This window comes from Leptidea sinapis, chromosome 32 (genome assembly GCF_905404315.1).
Source record: "Leptidea sinapis chromosome 32, ilLepSina1.1, whole genome shotgun sequence".
Lineage (NCBI taxonomy): Eukaryota > Metazoa > Arthropoda > Insecta > Lepidoptera > Pieridae > Leptidea > Leptidea sinapis.
In genome coordinates this window covers 1,707,720-1,735,269 of record NC_066296.1, presented here as the reverse complement: position 1 = coordinate 1,735,269, position 27,550 = coordinate 1,707,720, and the positions used below count along the sequence as shown (strand labels likewise).

The 27,550-nt window shown below is 36.0% G+C and overlaps 2 protein-coding genes across 3 annotated transcripts; one reads left to right on the top strand and one right to left on the bottom strand.

Moving 5' to 3' along the window:
- Positions 1–41: 41 nt before the first annotated feature.
- On the top strand, positions 42–26,973 carry LOC126974400 (DNA replication licensing factor Mcm3). Of its 2 annotated transcripts, XR_007731519.1 has the most exons (15): positions 42–266; positions 335–612; positions 3,596–3,770; positions 4,989–5,227; positions 5,658–5,891; positions 8,537–8,701; positions 10,371–10,569; positions 13,664–13,812; positions 14,684–14,774; positions 15,392–15,607; positions 18,646–18,786; positions 20,195–20,302; positions 21,571–21,698; positions 21,838–23,837; positions 24,860–26,973. XR_007731519.1 is itself a non-coding variant. In XM_050821879.1 (14 exons), the coding sequence occupies exons 1-14, from the start codon at positions 195–197 to the stop codon at positions 22,037–22,039; spliced, it is 2,397 nt and encodes a 798-aa protein (XP_050677836.1). In that variant the 5' UTR covers positions 42–194; the 3' UTR covers positions 22,040–26,973. The 2 variants fall into 2 exon arrangements, 1 of the variants encoding a protein (XP_050677836.1); XM_050821879.1 differs by having other exon boundaries at positions 21,838–26,973.
- Positions 24,102–25,082, bottom strand: LOC126974308 (uncharacterized). The gene is made up of 2 exons (XM_050821769.1): positions 25,074–25,082; positions 24,102–24,800 (listed from the first exon to the last, which is right to left on the bottom strand). The coding sequence occupies exons 1-2, from the start codon at positions 25,080–25,082 to the stop codon at positions 24,102–24,104; spliced, it is 708 nt and encodes a 235-aa protein (XP_050677726.1).
- Positions 26,974–27,550: the final 577 nt, after the last annotated feature.

Here is a 27,550-nt window from a genome sequence, read left to right as displayed (position 1 = left end):
CAAAAAAAAAAATAGTCTATGTTCAAATGTCAACTTTTGGCGCTAAAAATACCTATGCTGTAAGCACAAGCAGTTAGCATTTTGCACCAAAGTTTTGTAGTTGCAGGATTTTTTGACAAGACTCTTAATTTTAGTCCGTATTAAATTTTTTATTTTATCTTTTATTTATATCCATCCTGGTATTATTTCAAAGAATGGAGGACGGTGACTTTGATCAGCGCTTAAGAGATTTACAAAGGGAATATTTGGAGTTTTTAGATGACGAAGTAAGTAAACAAAACATAACCTTCATCTCATACATTTCATACAATTTATATTTAATTTTATTTATTAGGAAGATCAAGGAATTTATATGGAAAAAGTAAAACAAATGATAAGTGACAAGGGTAAGCGGCTTGTTGTAAATATAAATGATTTAAGGAGAAAAAGTCCTGAGAGAGCCAGAAATTTACTGGAGACTGCATTTGAAGAACAAATAGCATTTCAACGAGCTTTAAAGGAATATGTCTCGTCAATTGATCCTACTTATGCTAAAGAACAAGAAGAATTTTTTGTCGCATTTTCTGGAAGTTTTGGTACTAAGCATGTAACACCAAGAAGCCTCACATCAAGGTAAACCTGTAGATCAAAGTTAAAATATTGGTGAGGAAATGAAAGTAGGCTGGTCCATGTCTATTGCTTGTGGTGGCAGGCAAATCCTGTTATTTAATTACTTCTATTGTCAAAAGCTGTATTCTTTAACACTTATTATTTGAAATGTCCAAATGTTAATAGAATGTTCTAAAATTATCTTTTGTTTTGAATGAATTACTTACAACTCAACTGGGACGCAGACATGGTATGTCTGGTGTCCAAATGGCCATAACTGAGAACCAGACATATTATGTTCGATCCCCTATGGTCTCAGAATTCTTTTTTTCTTTATTTTAATTGTGAGCGCAAAGATGTAAGAATAAAACAAATCAATTTTGGATACACAAGGAAAGCATTAATGTCAACAGCACACTTGTTGCCATATAATTTTTTTTTAAATATTAATTCATTAATTCAGGTGTGCGAGCACCCTGCAATTGACTAAACTTTCTCATGTTTTTCCTGTAATAAAAATGTATGGAGATGTAACATCTTACATTAAATGATGTTTTTAGTGTGCAATAAAATAGCAATTTCTATTAAACTTGTCATATTTGTAAGATTGTTTAAAAATCTTTTCTTTAAAAAATCCGAGGGGGAAAAAAACTTCAAATTTAGCGAACAATTGATAAAATTACAAAGCCTTTATTGCTAGGATTATTAAACAATGACATAGCTTTATTTATTTCATAATGAACATGCTGGTATAAATAACATGCCTATACTCCTCATAGTTTGAAAATTTGTTTATACAGTAACTGGACCCACTCAAGTGCCTGCGTCAAGTGTGTGGCCGTCTCAGTTGCGCCATTATGAATTCTACAAGCATCCCAGTTGAGGGGTTAATTATTTCACTCAGGGCCAATTTTTCAATCCTCACATAAATAAATCAACAGATAACTATAGAGAGAATAAAATAAACTTACCGTCTATCTAACAATTAAAAGTTGTGAATTTTTCTACTGCTTTTTATCCAAAGAATAGTTGTCTGTGGTATTTTCGAAGTAGTTTCACACTTAATTCACTCAAATTTTCTGTTACATATGAAATTTTCAATTAACATTTTTTCATTTGTTCATTTAGGCACTCTTAGTGCTTAAAATGAACGAAAACAAACATAACTGTGATACAAATGTTCGAAAATCTGAATTTTGAGAATAAAAAAACTGACGCATTGACCAATAAAGAAAAAATTATAACGGCCTGGTGAAATTATTCCTATGTGAGTGCCATCCAAAGCAGCAATGTCTCTTGGAAAGTATGCTATTTTATAAAATCTTTCTTGTATGGACAGTTTTCTTTCTAGTTCTAAGTAAATTAACAAAATTTGTTTGCATTAAAGCAAAGGCTCCTGGCACCCTCTTTATGATTTTGCATAGTGTGGAATTATGTATTCCATATATAAACTACCAGTGAATGACAACATAAGATTAGTAGTAGTTGATGCATTGGTGGGACATACTGTTTCCCGAAACAATGAGTAGGTATAGGTACAAAAATACATTATATTCTTACATGTTGTTCTACATAAGAAATTCGATTGTAGCTCTCCTTTTACAAACCACATTACACGATTAGTATAGGAGCACAATATATATCAACTGAAACAGTAGATAAGTAGGTACCTACCTACCTAGATAGATATTAAGCACAGGGTACTTTTGATGTTCAGGTATGTACCATAAAAAATACTACAAACCGTTCCTTTTTACATTAATTTTATTCTCAATCTATGAGAGTAAGTATGCAGCAGTATCTTTTTTAGACAAAACCACCTCCAGAACTCATCATCCCAGATAATATTGTGGTCTGGTTTCTCTGTCCGGAGAGTTCACAAAGTTGATCTGGATTAGATGAGTCATCAATTGCCTAAAAAATATCCATTATATTATAATTTATTCTATTCTTTCTAGTGGCTTCTGTGGAAGGGGCACCACAACTCGCCAATGTCACTTTTCAGTAGACCACCAAGCTTAGAGTGTGTCATTTGATCGGTATTAACGAATGTGAAGGTGTGAAGTCGTCAAAAGAAGATAGTAATTAGCTACAAATATTACCTAAAAATTTAAACACACCATAATTATCAAACCAATAGCTAATTATCCAATAGAGTCTTTATTAGTTTGATAACTAATATCTGCCTGATGAAAAATCCAAAATTGCATCCTTTAAATTTTGTCTATCTAGATGTTTAACTGGGGATTGAAAAATCAACCCTTAGAGTTGTAACTTTTGTAAAATGTTGAACCTAGAAATATTGTTTTAAGTAAGAGTGGCAATGAGTTCCTTGATTAAGAAAGTGATATACTAACTTAGATAAAGTTAAAGATAGCCTTCATTTCTAGATATTAGTGCCTTTTTTTAGCGTTTATTTTTTTATTTCCTCTATTTTTTAACAATATATCTAGCTTGTCCACTGACATAGGCCTACTCTAGGACCTTCCAGTGCTCTCTCTTCTCTACTTCAAACTGGTCCAGCAACCGTTTATGTCATCTTCCCACCTTAGTATCTGCCTGCCTCTCTTTCTTATGGCATCTCTCGGGAACCTATGGGTTAGTTTCTGTGACCATTTGTTTGGGCCTCTGATCATATGACCCGTCCATTTCCACTTAAGTTTTTTGACAATTTTTGCTATGGGGATCACCTTTGTTTTTTCCTCTTATGTCTGTTAGTCTTTCTCTGTCCTTTAATTTTTTGTCCAATAGGCTCCTCTGCATGGTGTTTTGGAATACTTCCAGTTTTCTCATGTTTTTGCTTGTAAGGGGCCAAGTTGAAATACTATACTAACTTATATACTAACCTACTTTGATAGGGTAGGCCATTAGGATAGATTGCTAAGTGTCAAACTCCTTACACACTTTCGCTTCTTACAAATATCTTATATTCTTCCTTATGGGCTGAGGTATCTTTTTGCTCTTTATTTCGGAAGACTTCTTTTAATTCTGTTATGTTTTCCTACAGATACTTGGGTAATCTGATATGTGTTGAGGGTATAGTCACAAGGGTGTCCTTAGTCAGACCTAAAGTGGTAAGAAGTGTACATTATTGTCCTGCAACAAAAAAGGTTATGGAAAGGAAATATACCGATCTGACATCATTTGAAGCTTTCCCTACCTCAGCTGTCTATCCAACCAAGGTATGTTTATTTAATAATATATTATGCAGTATAATGTCATAAAACATTTATTATATTTTTGTGATTACACTGCATGTCACACATATATGTCAACAGATTTTGTGTACTGCATACACTTTTATAATAAAGTCCCAGCCACTGTTCGGACATTATCTATAAATAAATTAAAATGTTTTAATAAAACGGGCTCTGTTGTTAACCCTACTACTCCACAGCTAATACCTAAGAGATTTTATAGCAATATCAATGGCAGTACAATATTGTATATTTCATTAAAAAGAGCACTAAGAAAAGGAATGCTGGGAGTGTTTCTTGCGCCGAGTCGTCTCTCTCAGAGCGCGATATGTTTCCGAAGGGGTAGTAGTGTCTAGTATATTAGAATTGACATCAAAAATAATTAATTTTGAGAAAATTAATGCCTTTTATTATCCATCAGGATATTTAACTTGGGGACTGTTTGCTTTGTAATATAGTATATGCATAATATCAACATCATGCAACACATTTTATCATTAATCACTTATACATAAAATGCCTACAGTTATTAACTGTCTTAAACAAATTAAATGATTTTTATGGTCATAACTTATATAAATTACCAGGCTGCTTTGCACAGGATGTCGGCTAGATTATGGGTGCCACAAAGCAGTAATGTGTACCTAAGCATTATTGTGTTTCGGTCTACTAGCTAGTGAAATTACTGGGCAAATGAGACTTAACATCTTATGTCTCTAGGTGACAATTGTAGTGCCATTCAGAATTTTTGGGTTTTTCAAGAATCATGAGCGGCACTGCATTGTAATGGGCAAGGTGTATCAATTACTATCAACTGAACATCCTGATCATGTCCCTAATTGTCATAAAAAAGAAATTAAAATATAGTTTTTTGAGATGTCAAAAGATTAAAGTTTTTTTTAAATTGATAACTCTCACTTCTCTGATCATACACAAATAAAACTGAAAACAAAATTTTATGAACCTAAGAGTTGAACAAAGCATACGCGATTTTATAAACGATACGTCACTCGAACGGTTGGCAGGAGCGCTCGCACGGAACGCGAGAGGTCGCGATTATCTTAACAATGCCATGTAATGAACAGGTTGTGCCCTGGAGTGTCACTCACTTAATAGATTTGTTCCACCTGGTTCTGTTTTATCTTGAGAAGGTGATTTTTTTTTAATATTAATTTTTTTAAACATCTTGTTACCAACACTTAGGATGATGAAGGTAATCCTTTAGAAACTGAGTATGGACTATCACGCTACAAAGATCACCAGACACTCACAGTACAGGAGATGCCAGAGAAGGCACCTGCAGGACAGTTGCCGAGAAGTGTTGATATAGTGTGTGATGATGACCTGGTTGATCAATGTAAGCCAGGAGACAGAGTTCAAATTGTGGGCAACTATAGATGTCTGCCATCTAAGCAAGGGAGTTTCACAGCTGGAACTTTCAGGTACTTCACTTGATTTAGAAGTCAGATTCTTAACGATTATCTTTTTTGCACCGGATACACACCGGTACCACAAGGGCGACATTTCTGCCGTGAATTAGAAATGTGTAAACATAATTGTGTTTCGGTCTGAAGGGCGCCGTAGCTAGTGAAATTACTGGGCAAATGAGACTTAACATCCTTACGTCCCAATTTTTGGTTTTTTCAAGAATCCTGAGTGGCACTGCTTAGGCAGGGCGTATCAATTAGCATCAGCTCGTCTCGTCCCTTATTTTCATTAAAAAAAAGTGCTGTAACCAGATATACGAACTTCAAGCCAAGGAAATTATAGGGCAAATATGAATGTAGATTGAAATTTTCATAACCAAATAGGTATAATTCGGATATAAATATATTTTTGTAAATAATACATTTCAATGTTATTTCCTTACAGAACAGTTCTTATAGCCAACAATATAACACAAGTAAACCGCGAAATGAATCAGGGAATAATTCTAGAGGACATAAAGCTATGCAAGCGTCTTGCAAAGAGCAGTAATATATTCGAGAGAATGAGTAAATCGTTGGCGCCATCTATTCATGGACATGACTTTATCAAGCAAGCCATATTGTGTCAATTGCTTGGTGGTATGGAGAAGATCTTGCCAAATGGGACCAGACTAAGAGGGTAACTAATATATTAAAATAAACATACACTTTTATGTCTACTACTTGGTTAAGTCGAGTTAGTATTTTATCTGGGATCATATGCCTCTACTATGATCCCAGAAAATGTACAAACCAAATATGTTACGAAAGTTAAAAAATTTGTTAAAAAACGTTTGTGTGGGAAGGGTTACTATAGCATTAAAAATCATATAGAAATGTTAATTATAATAAGCTATTACGTAATATCTTGAGAAAACAGAAACGGACATAATTAAGTAAGGGTAGTACTATCTGATATTAAAATAAACAGAACCTGTAGGAAGTGTAAGGATACAGCTGATAAAAGATGGCTTACAATGATGCACAGAACAAAAATATTCAACACACAAGTATATTTATAGTCCGAGGTCTGTGTACACCCTAATACTTCAATTAAGCAGTCAGAGGGCATACCATCATCTTTTAATAAGCGATGCGATTCCGATGCAGTTTAGTTTACCTAAACTGAATCACTAAAATTCGTACCATGAAGTGCCTTTTACTGAATGGCGTTTGGATAGCTTATGAAGAATGAACGAAATATATTTGTCTGTGGTCCGCGGTGTGACAAAGAGATGACGCTCTACAGTCGTTGCATAAGTTACTTTACTCGAGTACGTTTAGAGTACGAGACTCAAACCATATGCGTTGCGTTTCGAAACCTAAAATGATATGATTTTAGTGGATATTTTTTGCGTAGAAAATACTAAAAATACAATTTAAAATTGCGCTTTATAGCGTTAAACTATAAAAGCCCTTTTTTGTATATATTAACCAATAGTAATATTAATAAATATAGTTCTTTGAATTACAAATTAAATGTTTGCTTAGGTGTTTTCGTAAAATTAATGAGTTATGAACATACCCCCATTGATGTTTGATTTGACAGGACCACAGAGTACATTTTTTAATTCGTTCTTGCGAACAGGCTATAGCCCGGGTTCTTACTGCCTCGTCTTTAATATTTTCATTTTTGGTATTTATTTTCAGCATTTTGTTTTCCAAAAAAGTTCAATAAAGTATTCTCATCTCACATTTCATCAATAAAACTTTCCTTTTCTGTATGTTTTCACTATTTTTTAAAAGTTTTCTTTCTCATCACAATTCACTTCCCTCTAAGGAAGTAGCAACTTTTTCGAATCGCTTTGATACATAAGCTATCCAGTGTAGGTTGAAATATTACCTCAGGGTACGAATGAATGAACGAACTAAATCAGTTTGCGACTCAATTGATATCATTTTTGACATCATTGCGATTTAATCAGTTGATTTGACGTCAACCTAAATTAGATAGCTCTAATCACGTCGTGGTACGAAATAGCAAAGCAGTTCATTTTAGGTTGTCAATTGAATCGCAATAAGAGTTCATGGTAGGCCCGCAGGGCACTAAACTCTAAACCCTAAAGCTTCCCAAAAATTCTTTCACACATTGTTTATATAGTATAAATATTTATAGGTCACCATCATTTTCAAAATCATCTTTTATAATTAGTCCTCAACTCATCCAGAAACGATGCAGGTGGCTCAATTTCATATTGATGCCCTGCCCTAAATATTACACAACAGACATTTCATGTGCCCAGCAACCATCAGAATTCCTACCCAACAAACCATTGCAAGACAGGTCTAGAAATAGATGGGTCAACCAGTACCTAGATAAGTTTTCTACTTGTGTGCCTTGATTGTATCTACCCCATAGAAGATATTTATTTTGACCAAACTCATGGATAGGTTGCCGGAATTCTTAAATTTTGTATTCTCCGGAGGCCTAGTTCAAGTCTCCAGGTATCTCAGACACACTCTGAAGTATAATATGCAATGGATGCGAATTTAAAATATGAAATAAACCAAATAATTATAATAATGCAAAATAAACTTTCACGCAACTCGAAAGAAACGAAAAATACACAATTCTGTTTTACAACATAAAAATCAAAATGACAGATGCACAGTTCACAGATATAGACTTTATCTATGTTACTTTATTCCATTGCACGGTAATATTAAACTATGTACTTATTGCTTAATTAGTTTAATCTCAAACAATAATTGAAATGAGGTTCATGGATCCAATAGATATTTGTTACTTTTGAAAAGCCGACAAACCGCCACGTTTTGCACTAATATTTTTATTTTCTCACATGAATGTTACAAATGTTTCATTATACGCATTTTTTTGCCATGGTGACTATAAAAGAATACAGGAAATGTATCAAGTGTTTGCCTTTTTATTATAATTTCATGAACCCAGTTAAATCTTACAATAAAATATGGCCTGTTGACAATAATAAATTAGTTACAATTTTACTAGCATAAAACGATTAATAAACATCACCATATTATCCAGTGGGCCCAAAAAAATTGTCCCCTTTATGAATGATGCGGGACTCGCGAACTGGCGACCTCTAGCGTTCCGTGCGAGCACTCTTCCAGGTTTACATGAGCGACGGATTCATCCTCGACCAGAAATCCTCTGCACTTTAGGCTGTCTCTGTGAAAAGGTGTTTGTATGTGTTTGTTTTGTCCGTATTACGATGGGCAGGGTGTTTTTTTAAGCTGAGAGACAAAGGAATTTGACATCGAGAATGGAAAGTTACGGTAGTATTAATTTTTAAACATTTTCAGTGATATAAACATTCTCCTGATTGGAGACCCATCTGTGGCGAAGTCCCAGCTGCTGCGTTATGTCCTGATGACGGCGCCACGAGCTATCACCACCACGGGCAGAGGCTCCTCTGGGGTCGGTCTCACTGCTGCTGTTACGACGGACCCTGAAACTGGTGACAGGAGGTAATTTAATTTTTTCAAAAGATGTTAATTATATTTTGGACCATAATGTCTTTGGTATAAGAATACTAGGTCTTAAAATCTTAAGCGTTTGCTGATTCCGCGGTCATCTGGAACGCAAAGCCAAATTGCCTTCGAAGTAACTGGGGATCATAAATACTCTGTTTACTACGGCTATAGTTCAAACACAAATTCTACTTTCCTCCAAAGCGCAGTTTCCCCCATATGGAGTATGTCTCTTACGTCTGGTCTAGTGTATTCCAGTAAAAGCTCGAACCATTATGACCGCGTGCAACACAGAACTGCTAGAATTGTCGCCGTGGTTTCCGTGACTGTTTTATTAGAGCCCTCATGTTTGATTTCTTCCATTGTAACAGATTTTTTTATCACATCGTACACATTTACAATTCTGCAAAATTTAAACAGACCCATGTCGTTATTTTTCTATTTCTTCCTTATACGTGGGTAACACTGAAAATGTTTAAAACTGGCCAGTTAGATACATTGCTAATGAAAACTTTTTTTGTTGTGAAAACGTGAAAATGAACCTAACGCGAGAAAATTTTGGGTCAACGATTTATTATGACTTTCGTTGTGGGCTTACTCGACAACAAAGCTATGATAGGCTGCGATTAGCATTTCTTAATGACGTCCTTTAACAGCGACTACCGCAGACAACATCAGTGCTGTGCGACGCATGATAGAGGAAGATAAGAGAGTGACCTATCAGCAGATACGGGCAAGCCTAGGCATTGGTATGAGTCAAGTTCAAAAAATATTACACGAACATTTAGCGTCAGGAAGCTTTGTACCAGATGTATTCCCCATACTTTACCCGACGACCAGAAACACCTTCGCATGGAATGGTGGCGTCAAATGTTAGATAAGTTCAACGGTGGTGACTCAAATGCTGTATTGGACATCGTCACAGGTGATGAAAGCTGGATATATTGCTACGAATCTGAAACCAAAAGACAATCAGCTCAGTGGGTGTTTCCTTTCGAGGATTGGCCAACTAAGGTAAAGAAAGGAAGAAGTCAAGGAAAAAAGATGATAGTCTCATTGTTTGGTCGGAACGGTCATTTCGCGACAGTTGTGCTCAGCTAGGAGATGGAAGGACAGTTACTGCAGACTGGTATGTCAATCGCTGTTTGCCTGTTGTCTTGGAAAAAATTCGACAGCAGCGCCCTCGTAGCGGGATCCTCCTTCACCACGACAATGCTTCAGCGCACTCCGCAAAACGGACTGTTGAATATTTGACTATGGCAGGTGTCGAGATAGTGAGTCATCCGCCATACAGTCCTGACCTGGCGCCCCGCTACTTTTATTTATTCCTAAGAACTACAATTTGAGGTATTCGCTTTACGAGCCCTGAAGATGCGGTGAAAGCTTACGAAAATGCCATAGAAGAGACCCCTAAGGAAGAATGGGCCCACTGCTTTTCTCAGTGGTTCCATCGAATGCGACGATGTGTAGAGAGGAACGGAAATTACTTAAGAACAATAAAAGTATTGGCACCTTTCTACTTGGCACTTTTCATAGCATTTTCTAAACATTTTCAGTGTTACCTAGGTATGTACTATAGTTTGTTGCTAAATATTCTATATACATACCTATTGCTTTTTGGCCATGTTGTATGTGCCCAGTGAAGTTCAAAGTCTGTCGGTTGTAGGCTGGAAGCAGGCGCCATGGTGCTGGCCGACCGCGGCGTGGTGTGCATCGACGAGTTCGACAAGATGTCGGACATCGACCGCACGGCCATCCACGAGGTCATGGAGCAGGGCCGCGTCACCATCGCCAAGGCGGGCGTGCACGCCGCTCTCAACGCACGCTGCTCTGTGCTCGCCGCGGCCAACCCGGTCTATGGGCGGGTGAGACACTTATAGTAATACCAACTTATCAGTGAAGTGGCAAAAATAGGAACTACGGTCGCCATGTTGAAATGTCATTCGACTGTCAGTGTCTACTACTTTCGAGTGTTCGTGTGTTTTATTGAGATACATCTGAATTTTAAGCGTATTTAAAAATATGCCCCGACTTTTGTGCAAATTACACCAATATTTAAGCCGGTATGCCCTTCTGACTCGAATAACTACCGTCCTGTGTCGGTTTTGCCGACCTTTAGTAAAATTTTTGAAAAAATAATTTTGAGCCCAATGCTTAATTACTTTGGGTTATGAGGATAAATATAAGTTCACTTACTTACATTTTTCTGCCGTTCTGTCAGAAGTTGTCATTTCGAAGTGTCATAAGCTTGCCTACCCCGGACGTGTTAAAGATAACAAATTGCGTTGGTCATCTTTAAGAACGATATACATAGTAATTGTATATTTTTTGCTGTGGTCGTATAACCTTGACAAATAAATTTTGTTATTGAAATTGAACTTATTCTACTAGCCTTGAGTAGGCATTATCGGAACTGCCTACTCTAGGTATTTAGTATATCGCGTAACGAAAAACTTACTGGTTGGGTGTTCAATAGAAGTTCGATTATAGAATAAAAGATTAGTTCTTTATTTATCTGAATTAACGTAGAATCTAGTGTATATGGTGGGTAGGCTATGCCTATTAGCATGGAATGCACGCCCCTGATTATAACCTAACACAATCAGTAATTACTGTGGGATATTTAAGTCTAGTAGGATCACGCGATGGAAACAAAGTCGTCCAGCCGAGTGAATTAACTTAATTTTTTGTTTACAAATGAACTAGCCTCTAGTACATAAATTTCGGTAACAGTCAGTATGTTTGAATTTTAAAATAGTGGTCTGCCACTATCGAAGGGCCTTATACCAGCCACAGTACTTAGGCATCTTTTTTGAGCTAGTAATATTTTGTTTATGTTTGTGGAGTTACCCCATAGCAAGATACCATACCTAATTATAGCTGCTATATAGCCGTGATAGGCAATGATTGCAGCTTCTTTTGATATAGTCTTTCTGGTTCGCCTAAGAGCAAATACTTATTTATGTATCCTTTTAACGAGTGATTGTACATGAGCCTTCCAGTCTACATTTTTATCTATACTGATAGCAAGGAATTTTAGAGTAGGGAGTTCTTCAACTGATTTACCTTGATAACTTATACTCTTCAACATATTATATTAGTTTTTTTCAATTATGCACTTAATTTGTTTCTTTCTATCCAAATTATAATTGTTATTAATTAATTACATTTCAACTTTTACAATTTTGTCATTATTAATTGATGGGTTACTGGTTTTATGGGTCTCCGGATCCCGATCGACTTTTCGGGGACTTCACTGTCATAGTACACTCGGATGCTATTTATATAGTGTCATCACGTACTCCGAGCGCGTTCGGAGGGCGATATCCGAACTAAAACAAAGTTCGCTTGGATCATTTTATGAAAATAAAATGGAGTCATCTAAATTTGAATGACCTATTAGATGTTTCTCTCTAGACGCTACTATTTTTTTATGAAAGAGGAGGACAAATGAGTGTACGGGTCACCTGATGTTAAGTGGGTATGATATTCTGATTTTTGGCGTGTCGTGCGAAGGTGGAATTAGGCGGCTGGAATCACGTGAAACAGCTCTTCGGAACAGTCCTCGTGATACATGCGATGGAAGACATACAACGAAGCGACGTGTGTACGCAACGCCGATGTAGTCGAAGAGTGGTGATACAACATATGGAGATTTTTTGCGGTAAACGGGCAAACTTGAGTCTTCTGAGGGTTTAATTTTACCCCATTACGCGACCTTCTCAACAGAAGACTCGATAGAATATAAAAGTATCTTCCGGCACTGGTGGACTATTTCCTAAGAGAGACCTGTGTACGGCATCACCAGTGCTGTCGTCTGTGTAGCAATGTATGTTGGAGGTGTCTAACATATCATTGATATACAGAAGAAACAGTGTAGGAGGTAACATACAGCCTTGGAGAACTCCAGCGTATATGGGCTTCAGGTTCGAGCAGTAACCGTCGACATCGCCCTGTATGCTGCACCCAGTGAGAAAGCTTGTGGGTCAACTTGCATAAATGGCATGGGAAGCCCAAATGATGGAAGTTTTGAGAGAAGCGCCTTGTTCCATACACGATCAAAGGCCTTCGCTGTATCCAGGCTAAAACTGCCAGGCTTTCTCCTTTGCTTTCGATAGCCGCCCTCCATATTTGAGGACTGTTACGGGCAGTGATTAAGATTTTCTCTTGTTCAGTTAAAATAGCAATTATGAGATAAATAATCGGATTTTTATTATATAGAAATGTATTCCAGATGTTAATTGTATACATTTTATTTATATATTATTGTATACTAGCTGACTCGACAGACGTTATTCTGTATATAATAAATAAAATAATGTTTTTATATGAATTTGTCAATAATATGTTATAACATCAAAAATTACTTCGTAAAATATGCACCCTGCTGTCGTAATGAAATTTTTTCACAGCAGAACTGTCAAACCGTGCGTCAATAAATTCTCTCATAGAAATGATGTATGGACACATCAAAGGAAAAACAAATTTGTTGTTTTTATTTAATTTAGCAGCATTTTCTTAATTATTTACCTTCCACAAATAATTCAAGACTAAAATTAGCCAAATCGGTCCAGCCGTTCTCGAGTTTTTGCGAGACTAACGAACAGCAATTCATTTTTATATATATAGATAGATTTTTTATATATATTCGCTTATAAAATGCTCACAGAATACATTTATTTGTTTACGGTGTGTGTGGATGATGCAGATACTGTAATCAATAACTTTTGTTTTGTATTAATTTACATTTATGATTCGTAAAACGACGAAAATGTAAATCTTGATTTAAAAGAGTGGCAATGAGTTTCTTGCTACTTCATCTCAGTAGCTCAACCCTCTACGAAGTAGCAGAAGATTCAATAAGAAAAATATATTTTTTTGACATTCATAAGTGTCATTTGCGTGACCTACATGAATAAAGTGATTTTGATTTGACTTACATAATAATGTGTATTGCAGTACGACCAGTACAAAACACCCATGGAGAACATCGGGCTGCAAGACTCGTTGCTGTCCCGGTTCGACCTGCTGTTCGTGATGTTGGACATCGCAGACGCAGACCACGACAACATGATCTCCGAGCACGTGCTGCGGATGCACAGATACAGGTCACACACTAATGTTATGATTTGTTATGTTTTCTTAAAGTAATTACCCTCACTTCTAGGATTAATGCACAAATAAAATTTGAAAAACAAAATTTTATGAACGATGCGGGACTCGAACCCACGACCTCTCGCTCTCTCTTTTTGTTTTCAAATTTTATTTGTGTACTAATGTTATGATTCACAATTTACATCTACCCTTGTATCTGACCTGTATCGAGGTAGGCCCATGTCTGTTATTTTACAGTATAGGTACTCAATGACATTCTACACACATTGACATATCATTCGCAGTCCTTTTTTTTATGAAAATACGGGACGAGACGAGCAGGACGTTTAGTTGATAAAAGGTTCATAAAAGGCATTTATTTTCTCAGAATTGATTCCTTTAGAATTCTTTTTGATGTCATTTCTAATAACTGCTAGATACTACTACCGCTTCGGAAACAAATGGCAATTGATACGCCCTGCCCATTACAATGCAGTGCCGCTCATCATTATTAAAAAGCCCACAAATTCTGAGTGGCACTACAATTGCACTCGTCATCTTGAGATATTCTTATATCTTAACATCTTTGTGAAGTCTCATTTGCCGAGTAATACCACTAGCTACGACGCCCTTCAGGCTGAAACACAGTAATACTTACACATTACTGCTTCACGGCAGAAATAGGCGAAGGTTTTGTACCCGTAAACTAGCCGGCATCCTGTAAAAGTCCAAAGGAGCCTCCCACTGGTAATTAACTAAAATCTATTCAAATTGTATTTCTTACCTTTCAACATGAGATAACAGTTCTAAAATGGATTGCTAAAACTTTTGTAGTTTATTTTATTTGAAAAGCCAAGTCGCTCATATATTGTAAAATACTTTCAGAAATCCGAAAGAGCAAGACGGAGAAGTGCTGCCAATGGGATCCTTAGTAGACATGTTGTCAACCGAAAACCCTGATAATGATCAAGTCGAGGTTTGTATTATATTGTTTTGATTTAAGTCGACTTCGATTAAAAATGTTGTATATAGGTAATAGGTGTAATGAATGCCCATTCTTTTGCCGTTTTATACTTGTTTATTACTATATAAACACCAGGAGAAGATAAAAATTGTAGCGGTGATAGTAATGCCGTTTTAAAAGCTACCGGTGTTTAAAATAAAAGTCTGTCACTATTTGTTTTCAATATGGACGGTCCAAAGCAAACGCGCGGACGCGATAGCTTTTCTTTAAATATGGTTATTTGTAATGGCAGGGGACAAGAAAGTTTATAACTATATTGTAATTGTGAATAATTGGTCAACAATGTATCGTTTATTTGGAATTCAATTGTTTCAACTGTGCCCACATCACTCTCATTACAACTTCGCTCCGGAAACATGATGTAGGCATTATGGGACACATTGTATAGAGAAGTGATCTATACAATGTGTCCCGTAATTATTTATAGATTTCCTGAAAATTAAGGAAATGTGAAAAATCCTTACATAAAGTAGATGTAGAAACATTTGTAGGAACACTATTTTATACAAGTAAATTTATTACAAGACTTATTCTCAACTCTATGTATATTATTTATCTTGTTAAAACAGGACACTCAAGAATCGATATATGAGAAATACGACCCACTCCTCCACGGTAAGACCCGCAAGAAGAAGGAGCAATACTTCAGCACCAAGTTTATGAAGAAGTACCTGCACATCGCCAAGTTGATCAAGCCCAAGTTGAGCCAGGAGGCCTGTGACGTCATCGCGGACGAGTACGCAAAGCTGAGGAACCAGGATATGATGGAGAGCGATGTTGCCAGGGTATGAGATTGTTACGTTTTGACCTCAAGTACTTGTATTTGTATAAATTGCTTTTTTTTATTAGATTTAAATGTAATTGTTATTATCTCATTAGTTGATAATATTATTTTATGCAAAAAGTTGTATAAGAAGTATCAAAAAACGCGAGTGGCGTGGGACGAAATGAATGACGCAACAAGCGGGTTTCGGCTAAGTTATATAACGTGTCGCATGCATTAACTTAAGTTGACATTAAAATAATTAGTCTAATGATGTAAATATGGAAATATTATAGATATGTTATATAGTATGTACTATGTATTACCTAGTATTTCTATGAACCTATGATACTTAACCAAGTTTAAGTTGTCTGTGGTACCAAAGAAACTGTGCTATCTCCAGGAACAGACATAAGCTTATAATGGCTACTACTCGGCTAAGTCGAGTTAGCAAGTCTTTTGTGGGGCGATGTATATGCTTTTACAACAGGATCCCAGAAAATGTTCAATGCAAAAGTATTACGTTATTCAAAAGAATTGTTAAAAAACGTTTGTGTGGTAAAGGTTTAAGATTTGGAATGGAGCGACCGCCCTCAGGCTATTAAATAATAAGTTTAATTGTACAATGTTACTTTGTAAATGTTACTTTAATTGTATGTTGCGCCCATTCTTCTCAGGCCTGAGGCTATGCATTTTGGAATGGGTGGTAGTTTTTTGACTTTCAATAAGTGATGTCACATCATATTTTGAATAAAAATATTTGAATTTGAATACAAACGAACTCAAATTTCGTAGTTGTTGAAAAAGTAAATACAACTTAGTAATAAGGTGGCATACTTTTCTTTAATTGTTCTCGAATTGGTGCCAACTTAACGTAGACATTTTTGACATGTAGTATAATATGTGCAGTTGTAAGGCCTGAATAAAAGATTCATAGTTTCGGAATGGTTGGTAGTTTTTTTGACTTTCAATAAGTTATTTCACATCCTATTTTGAATAAAAATATTTGAATTTGACATTATAGTACGGTAATCAGTGCTTTTTTGAGGCCATTGAGTATAGACTTTTTCAAAGAGGCGGCAATAAAGTATGTAAGTACTTCCATATTACAACTGCATTGTAATAGGCCTCATGTCAGTATAAAAGAATGAAATAATACAATATGCTATTAAAAATATATGATGTGGTGATTGATAATTATTATATAAACATTAAGATTAATAAAATCTCCAATAACATAAAAGTATAAAACACGGCAATCAGCATGTTCACACGAAACGCTAAACAAAGTCAATGATGTCACTGCTCAGTAACCATCTCTGTGTCTCTTGTAGTTTTTAGGGTTCCGTAGCTGATGGCAAAAAACGGAACCCTTATAGATTCGTCATGTCTGTCTGTCTGTCCGTGTATGTTACAGCCACTTTTTTCCAAATGTATAAGAACTATACTGTTGAAACTTGGTAAGTAGATGTATTTTGTCAACCGCATTAACATTTTCACACAAAAATAGAAAAAAAAAAAACAAATAAATTTTGGAGGTATTATACCATACTTAGAACTGAAACTCAATTTTTTTTTTCATCAAACCCATACGTGGGGTTTCTAATTATTATGGGGTATCTATAGATAGGTCTTCAAATATGAGAAGTTTATAATATCATCTTTTACTAAACTGAATAGTTTACGCAAGAGACACTTCGAAAGTGGTAAAATGTGTCCCGAGTAGTTTATTTTTTAATACGTATAAATGATGAAAGCTCATTTGCACTGTATGATTTTGAGCAAACATTTTTTGCCTTTTCCATTGAAATAATTTAATATCATTTTCTCTCTCCAGCACGAAAATGATTTATATTTGGAACCCCACGTGACGATACATCCGAGAATTACTACGCATTAAAAAAATAAACAATGCGATCAAACAATGCTCATTTTAGCCTAGCGTATTATCTCATTGTCACAAAAATTTATTTAAAAACTCCACGGATAGCTCACGCCCTTCTAGTTCGAAAGAAGACGTTATTGTAAGTCGTCCACTTTCACCACGCTCTTTTGAATGCCCTCCGCAATGCACAAACCTAGAGACAGAAATCTTACCTAATACGCAAGTAAATACGAGAATCACAGTTCCAAACAAAACTGTTACTTTTATTCTGCAAAATTACTGTAATTTTACTTTCAATTTTTGATTTTTTTATGAGGGTTGGATATTTATAATAAACATTGTTAAATATTATCTTAATTGTTTCTCTTACTATAAAATCTATAACACTTTTCTCGCTAGTCGAGGTGAAAAGTTGTATGTTTCACACGAGAGCTATTTTTTTGTATCGTGCCTTTAAATCACTCACTACCTCAGTAGTCTATATTACAATTACTCGCTACGTTCGTGATTTAAAGTCAGCACTTGTTGAACAAATAACCTTTTCCTTTCTATATAACTTTTATATTATCTTACTTGCTGCTACGGAACCCTTCGTGGGCGAGATCGACTCGCACTTGGGTTTTGGCTGATATAGTGCCGCTATTTTATTGATTTCCGAACTATTTATAAGCGGCCTCCATTTGCTCGTGTTGTCATCAAATCCATATATTTAATTCAAAATAGGATTCAAAATCGCTTATTTAACGTCAAAAACTACCACTCATTCAAAATAGACTTCCTCAGACATGAGAAGAACGGGCGCAAGAAACTCAACTTCACCAGTGGGAAGTTCCTTTGCACAGGATGCCGGCTAGATTATGGGTACCACAACGGCGCCTATTTCTGCCGTGAAGCAGTTATATGTAAATATTATTGTGTTTCGGTCTGAAGGGCGCTGTAGCGAGTGATATTATTGGGTAAATGAGACATAACATCTTATGTTTCAAGGTGACGAGCGCAGTTGTAGTGCCGCTCATAATTTTGGGTTTTTCAACAATCCTGATCCAACCTGTAATGGGCATGGCGTATCAATTACCTCAGCTGAACGTCCTGCTCGTCTCATCACTTATTGTCACCCATAGTCTTTCTTTTTCTCCGATTGATTTCTTTTGCTCTGAAAGTAAATATCTCCTCAGACTCAGCCAGTGACCGCGAGAACGTTGGAGACCCTGATCCGGCTGGCGACGGCGCACGCCAAGTGCCGCCTCAGCTCACAGGTCACGGAGAACGACGCCATGACAGCCATCGAGCTGATGCACTACGCTTACTTCAAGAAGGTACTTATCTTAATATAGACCAGCTTCTATCACGACCCATATAGCCGAATGGTTAGTGACCCTGACTACTAAGCTAGAGTTACCGGGTTCGAATCCCGGTAGGTGCAATCATTTATATGACGAATATGGATGTTTGTTTATATATATGTATTTATGTATGTTTAAGTAAGTATATTGTATTAAATATGGTTGAAAATGTGCCTGGCATAAAAAATATTAATGATAGTGGCAATCCTCAGATTTTTTTTGCCTAAGGGGTGGATCTTTAATGAGCTATTTTATATGGTAATATTTTTAGTGGATAGCATAGTAATTAGGAGCTAATTCAGTTCAGATCCACACTACGGTATTTGCTTCTAATCTCAAAAACCCTTTTTATTTCATACAAAAATTATACACATTGGAATGTAGCTGACCGCGCACTGCCAAGAGAATGGGATTATATCAGGAAAATTGAGTGACTCAAGTACACGATGAATCTCAATTTGTCCAGGGTAATCCACGTCAGCGCACTGATTTTCTCAAGGTTCACAAAAACACTTTACACAGCAGGACTGCTAAAATTCACGGTATCTCACACAAGATATAATGTTTTAAGTTAGATTCGCACTATATTTTAACTTTTACACAAGGATCAGCGGGATTAATTAGGATAGATTATATATATCGCATCACAAGAGGGCGACCATTAAGGTTTTGACAGACACCAAAACACAGGTGTGTCTTAATTAGCGGTTAGCGACGTACTAATTGTCCAAAGGAAAGGGAATGCAACAAGGAAATGCAAAAAAGGCGATGCATAGACAGCCAATTCGCTTTGTGGTCGCGCGAAGCCACAAATTGGCGCGAATTTTGAGTGAAACGCAACAAAATATATCGTTGTCTTGTACCCATAGTACAGAATAGTCTGTACTATGGGTATATAGGGGCATAGGCCAAGTAGGGGGCGTGGTAATTTGTGTAAGAGTTTGCAATATTATATTATTCTGGGAAATTGGCAATTGTAGCTCAGCCGTGCGTAGAGTATTAAATGTACTCTAGCCCCCTTATTCATGCTAACTTAGAGTGAGAATTAGACCTAAGTCAGAATTAGAAAAAACACTCCTTAGCGTCTGTTTAAAGTTAGCGGACCATTATGAATAAGGGGGTAGTACTTAACGTAAAAGTGAAAGAAATAAACACACTTAGATTTAAAATATCACGCAATTAAAACTGTAAACATAATGTTATAAATGATGCGGGATCTATTGTATATATTTTTGGCAAATTTTTACGTTTGTCGATAGTTTTCTTTCTTTAGGCAAAACCTGAGGATGTTTGTCTGTTTCTGTGATTGATTGTATTTCTGTATGATCATAAATAAAATCAATAGCAGCAAACTCTCAAAATTCATTGTTTTCTTCACCAGGTGTTGACGAGAGAGAAGCGGCGCAAAAGACGCGCGTCGTCCGCAGACGAAGATGAAAACGAGTCGGAGCAACCTTCACAACCCCGCCCTAAGAGGACGCGCAGAACTGTGAGAATACTTATATAATAATTTATTATATAAAGTCAAAGTCTTAATATTTTTATCATAATTTTTCTTGTATTCAATTTGGCTTAAACTAGGTGCTTCTGAATTGTCACTACATATATTTCTTTTGAAGTACTGAATCTACGAGGTAATATGTTCTTCTCACGAGCTCAACTTTCGTCACTTCAACGTCAAACAGACTGCGAACCGAAAGAGTGGCGAAACGTTAAAATTTTGTTATGTATAGTCAGTTTGAATCTAGTCACATAGATAAGGGAAAGTAAGCCGAATAAGTGGCGAACTTAAAGGCGTGTCACGCCAGGATAAATCACAGGCGAGCACGCAAAGCGAGGCGTGAGCGAGATAGTTGTAAGAAAATTTATTGAATTTGGCGTTACTTTGCGGAAATCCATAATTATACAAATGATTTAAGGTTTTAAGGCTTTAGTGTTAATTCCGCCAATATTTGTTTTTAAAACAATTCGACACGTTCTTCGCCTCTACACGAGGCATCCTCAGGACGTGTTGTCTCGCCAAAATCTGGCACGAGACATCAAATGTCTGTTTTAAAAACAAATATTGGCGGAATTAACACTAAAGAAAACTTAAATCATTTGTACGAGATAGTTGTATTAGCTGGCTTTGTATGATCGACGTCACAGCGAGGGAATTCGAGACGCGAATCAAGAGCGAAACGCGATCGTTATGTTTATTTACAAAACTATGACACGAGATTTTATTTATTTATTTATAAAACAGTATGCAAAGTTAAAACTAAACATATTGTACTCGTCAAACTTTAACGTTTTATAACGCTCTTATTTAAAACAATACTTTGTACAATGAATACTTAAAATCAAATAAATATATTATATAAGAACTTGCAATATATTAATAACGTTGAACTTATCACACATTTTCTAAGAGATCTTTTTTGTTTGTTTTTTTCTGAGTAATTGTTTGGGAATACCTTTAATACAGTGTCTTTCCTTATAAATGGCGGGCACGACAATAAATATATATTTGATGACTTTCTCAATGATACCACAGATTAGGAATGGAGCGACCGCCCTCAGGCTATCAAATAATTTAATTGTACAATATTAATTTGTAAAAATATTGTTTTGATGAAAAAAAAGGCCCGGTCAGTTTGTTGCGCCCATTCTTCTCAGATCTGAGGCATTCTTTTTGGAATGGGTGGTAGTTTCAATAAGTGATGTCACATCCTATTTTGAATAAAAATATTTTAATTTGAATTTATGAATGTACAGGACGGCACTGAAGACCCGTACGAGTTCTCGTCTGACGAGGAGGCGGCTCCCATCCTGCGCGCGGCTCACTCGTCCGCGGTACAACCCTCGCTGACGAGTGGCGCCCTCACACCCATACTGCCGGACAGGTGACTACTACTGACACACACACACTTAAAACTATTACGGTATTATTACAAACAAATAATTTAAACATGGCTTGGATATCTTATTTCTTAATTTTGAGAACAACAAACAAGATATGTATAAAATTTATTTTACTTCCAGATTGACTATTTTCAAATCGTCGCTTCAACAGTTGTACCGTGACGAGCGAGCCAACTCGCTTCCTCTCGCACGGATCACCGAATACCTGAACGAGAAATACGCCCACGAAAAATTCAATTCTGGTGAAATCAACGCCGCGTTGAATATTATGACCAAGGACAACCAGGTTATGTTGGCTGACGACATCGTATTCTTGATATAACTAATACGTTTTTTAAATTCATTGCGTCATATGACTTTTTAAGGAACACCAATGACAGTCTATACACATATAAGGACGTACCATTCGCAGTCTGATAGCGAAAGGGCAAAAGTGTTCTTAAAGACAATGTAAGCACACTTTCTCCTTAGACGTATATCAACTGTCACTGTCCGAATCGGGTTCTAAATTCAACACACGTAAACTGAACTGAATAAATGTTTTACATTGCTGCTTATTCATCAAGAATGTTTTGAACAACTGGAGTAAATTTGGTAATGTATAGATGTAACGACTGCGATTATTTAAATCGCCATATTAAATAATAGAGTCACTCACAGGATTAAAAAAATTAATAAACAAACCGACTAAACTCTTGCTATTATCATGTGCATGGACTATGACGCCATAGTTCATAACAACAAACAAACAATTGGAGAAAATAAATTTTAATGTCATGCTTTTTTTGCTCTGAGTATTGGAATCAAAATATTTGAATTATGCAAATTCTTTTTCACTTTAAAAAATATATTGCTAAACCAAAATATTGCTGTAAGCATGAATTATATTTCAGTTACACATATTAATAAAAAAAAATGTGTGCAATTCACAAGTATTAGAAGTGAAACCTTAAAAAATTTTAGCTTCGAGATAATGAGACAAATGTAAACTTTCGGGAAGTTTCAATTCAAAATTTACTCTTTTGATTATATTCGTATACTTACCCTATTATATATAATAACCCATTCGGCTAAGAAACTCAAAATTGATGCTCTGCCGGTTATATTATGTCTAATCACTTTGTTTCTTTTTGCATATTGATTCTGCAATTGATGATTTATTTAAGGAATGTGTAATATTGTACCTATCTTATTTTTTTTGGTAAGTTTTGTTGATTATAAGTTTATATTATTCGTGATGCAGATAAGCAACAGCTGATATATATAAAATATGAATATATTTCATTTGCCATTAATATTGTATCATATTGTTATAGTATATCAGATATATCTGAGTGTTATCAATCAGATATAGGTCAGCTTCGTAATCCATAATTATATCAATCAAAAAATACAGGATCAAATAGAAAAGTATTTGTTAAAGTGGATGATATTATAAATTTAAAAAAAGCAGGCAATGTGTCCTAATTGGGACACATTTTGACAGTGACAGTAATGCCTGTTTACAATTTCGCAGAAGTAACGAACTCTGCTCTCTTAGGGTCCGTTCACACAGACCGGCTCGGAGAGCATCGGCCTGCTTTTTTCTTTTCACACAGACCGGGTCGTATACGCTTGGAATTGGCCGGAGCGGAGCCGCCAACTATTTCACATCGACCGGCTGGAAGAGATCTGAAAGCGGGTGCGGTTGGATGTGCTCGGAGCCGGTCGGATGCGCTCGGAGTCGGGTGGATACACTACAAAGGCAGTGCCAGTATTCCGCGCAGTCTAAGTTTTGTTTTCGGTGTGTTAACGTGTGCTTTTCGAAACATGGATTTAGATAGCTCCGACGAAGAAATATATTTGTTAGCAAGATTACTTGAAATAGAACATAGGAAACGTAAGCGCAAGCGGAAACAAATATGGGTAAAACATATTTGGAAAAACAGACTAATCCATGGGGAGTTTCACACCATTTTCGAGGAATTGAAGAGAGATAGCCTAAAATTTTATGAGTATTATCGTATGGAATATTGGCAATTTTTGAAATTGACAGATTTGTTAAGAGTACATATAACAAAAAAGACTACAAATTATCGTTGCACCATTACAGCCGAAGAAAGGTTAACGGTAACTTTAAGGTAAATAAAAAACAATTATTTATACTAATCATGTTATTTAGATCACAAAATCACAGCCCTCCATTTATTAAGCATTGTTTACGTTAATGAAATGTAAATTACTTATACTAATCATGTTAAATAACACAAACATCTAAATAGATCACAAAATCACAGCCCTCCATTTATTAAGCATTATTTACGTTAATGAAATGTAATTAAATAGTACAGATTTGTGTGTGTTTAATTATTATTATTATAATTATTATTGTTTTTGATTGTTTATTATTTTGTATTTTGTGTGCTGGTATTGTACCCGTAAGTAGTCTGATCTGGATAGTTTTGAGGAATATAGGTTTCGTTTGACACTAGGTAAGTAGATTGATTAGTCGATGGCGGTGAATTTATAGACAAAGAATAATTCAAATCTGTACTATTTTCATACAGACTTAATTCAGCTTCATTAACAATGTTAAACACGCGCCTTTTAATTCGTGCTTGGACTTCTTTTGGGAATGTTTCCACTGTATCTGACATAGACAAAAAAAAATTACGTAATGCCTTGTCACGGGGTGTAGTATTTCTTTTTTCTTCAAGATACTCTTCGAAAACCGTAGCAACATCTTTGCTTAAGCGTGGTCTCTTTTTCGAGCCAGAAGTACTTGCAAGCGATTCAACTTCAGAATGGTCAGAACGTTTAGATGATGTCGATGGTGGTGGTATTGGTGTGCCAGGCTCTGAATCATCCGATGATAATGTTACATTAGATATTTGGTTTCGATTGCGAAAAAATGGTATTATAAAAGAAAGTTCTTTTTCAAATTTTATCAATTTGGACGTAGTTGCACCATCGCCACTCTTGCCTTTTCGGTTATAATAGGCTTTTCTGAAGTTATCTCGCAGTTTCTTCCAACGATCCTGGCACTGCGTCACTGGAAAGAACAGAAATGAAAAATTAATAACATAACTCTTTTTTATTTTATACTTCGTTTTGGTACGGCAGTCTTATATTTCTATTTTGTGTGTTTGTTTTATTTTTACAGATTCCTCATCACTGGTTGCAGTTTCAAAAACTTGTCATTTAATTTTCGAATGGGAATTTCTACAGTTCATTCAATTATTCATGAGACAATCAGAGTAATTTGTGATGTTTTGATGCCCATAGTTATGCAGATGCCAGATGAAGAAATGTGGGAAAAGGTTTCACGTGATTTCTTTAATATTTGGAATTTTCCTAACTGTTTGGGCGCTATAGACGGAAAGCATGTCAATATACAGGCACCAGATAATAGTGGAAGCTTATACTATAATTATAAAAACTTTTTCAGTACAGTGTTACTAGCTGTGGTCGACGCGAAATACAGTTTTTTAATTGTTGATGTCGGATCATATGGTAAAAATAGCGACGGCGGAATTTTACAGAATTCAAAATTTTGGAAAAAACTCAACACCAATAAGTTAAAGCTGCCCCCAAATAAACCTCTACCTAGTACCACTGAAAGCTTACCACATGTTTTTATAGGAGACGAGGCATTTCCTTTGAGCAATAATATATTGCGGCCGTATCCAAGAGAACAAGCAAGAACAGAATTATCAAAAAAAGTATTTAATCTGCGTTTAAGCAGGGCAAGAAAAGTCGTAGAATGTGCATTTGGAATGCTAACTCAAAGATTTGAAATTTATCAAAAACGAATGAAAATTCAGCCGAAGTACTGTGATTTAATTATATTAGCAACTACATGTTTACATAATTTTTTAATAGAAAATCGGACGCCAGGACAAGAGAATGAATTTCACAGCAATATAAATTTATTAACAGCAATAACAGACAATAATAATGAAAACAGTTCTAATAGCGACGCAGTTCTAACCACAAGGAATAAATTTAAGGATTATTTTTCATCAAGTGGTGCTTTAGATTGGCAAGATCAAGTGGCTACGCGAGTTTCTTAAGTTATATTTAATAAAAATTGTCTACTACATAAGTATATTCTAACGATCAGATACTCAAACGAGTTTTTAAAGTAAGGGCGCATTTAAACTCATGTTATTCCTATTTTGACTTTGAATCTAACACGTCGCAGCACGAGTTTAAGAAGCCCTTGCTTTAAAATTCGTTTGAGTATCTGGGGGTAGGTGTAAAACAATGAAAACCTTACTTACCACTTATTCCGAGACATTTGCTAATTTCCTCCCATGCATTGTCTTTCATTATCCGATCGCTATATGATGGCTTGGTTATGTCAAATAAACACTCATATTTTGACACGAGTATTATTAATTTTTCATCATTCATCTTTTCGTACAAGTACGCACAACTATTACGTTCAAATGTTGCTATCAAAATGGCAGTCGGCGCGGCCGCAGCGGGCACGCAATCGGAGCCCATCGGCTGCGCGAGCGAGAAAGAGCACGCAATCGGAGCCGACAGGCTGCGCAAGCGAGAAAGAGCACGCAATCAGAGCCGATCGGCTGCGCGAGCGAGAAAGAGCACGCAATCGGAGCCGACAGGCTGCGCAAGCGAGAAAGAGCACGCAATCAGAGCCGATCGGCTGCGCGAGCGAGAAAGAGCACGCAAGCGGAGCCGGTCGGCTCCTTTTATTACTTCACACGAAGCGCGTTCAGGCATTTTTAATGACAAAAAAGGTGCAAATGCAAAAATAAACTTTACTACAATCACTCAAAACACTGTTTCCAACGTGATAAAAATCTGCTCTCCTCTCCGAGCCGGTCTGTGTGAACGGACCCTTATTGTCTTATATACGCGATCGTTTGTATGTCAGTATAATTTAATGTATAACATCTTTATATTATAATACCTTAGATTAAGAATTGGTCTCCGCCTCCTGTTTGAATATCATTTCTTGTACTACAAAATTTGTAGAATATTAAAAAAATATTCGTGATAAAATCAAGTAAATCAATGTATTTAAGGAGATTTTAATATGTTTCCCAGAAACTTCATAGATGCAACGATCCAGATTTTAGGATATTTTGTAATAATTACATTTTACATATTCAGCTTTACCCAAGAGTTGTTTTTGTGATGTTATGCTTCAGTTAAGTTTGTTAAGAATAATTTTAAGTTTGTAAGAAGTATGTATTAATATGATCAGTGATACATCCGCATAAGTTGATTAAAAATTTGGTACAAATTGTTTGGTTTTATTTCTTTCTTTCACAAATTAATTTCTTTGCATTTTCTTGAAGCAAATTGTTTCTATTGAATACATCAATGGCTATACATGGATCCTTTGGACGTGATGAACAATAAATAAAGACTATGACTGTCTCTCATTCTGTATTCAAGAATAAAGAATTTATTTATTCTTGAATTTACCTTAATACAATTTTCATTAGAAATTTAAACAGAGAAGTATCCCATTCGTTCACAAAGCTCTTTCATTCTCTTCCATCTCTGCCTATTATTATGGAAAAAGAGGAGAAACCAGCATACGGGTCACAGTGATCACCGCCGCACACATTCTCTTGCAAAACCAAAGGACTTACAGGAGCGTTGGCAGCCTTTAAAGAAGGTGTATGCGCTTGTTTTGAAGGTACTCGTGTAGTATCGTGCCAGGAAACACCGCACAAGGAAGCTCATTCCACGGCTTTGTAGTACGTGGAGTACGTACTTCAAAACCGCACTGTGGAGGACCGCCACACATCCAGATGGTGGGGATTATATCATAACTTGTGGCGTGTCGTGCGAAGGTGGAATTCGGCGGCATGAT

Coding starts and splice junctions, on each gene's coding strand:
- LOC126974400 (XM_050821879.1), top strand. CDS start 195: ATGGAGGACGGTGACTTTGATCAGCGCTTAAGAGATTTACAAAGGGAA. Junction 5,892..8,536: donor AATGGGACCAGACTAAGAGG/GTAACTAATATA, acceptor AAACATTTTCAG/TGATATAAACATTCTCCTGA. Junction 13,813..14,683: donor CTGCGGATGCACAGATACAG/GTCACACACTAA, acceptor AAATACTTTCAG/AAATCCGAAAGAGCAAGACG.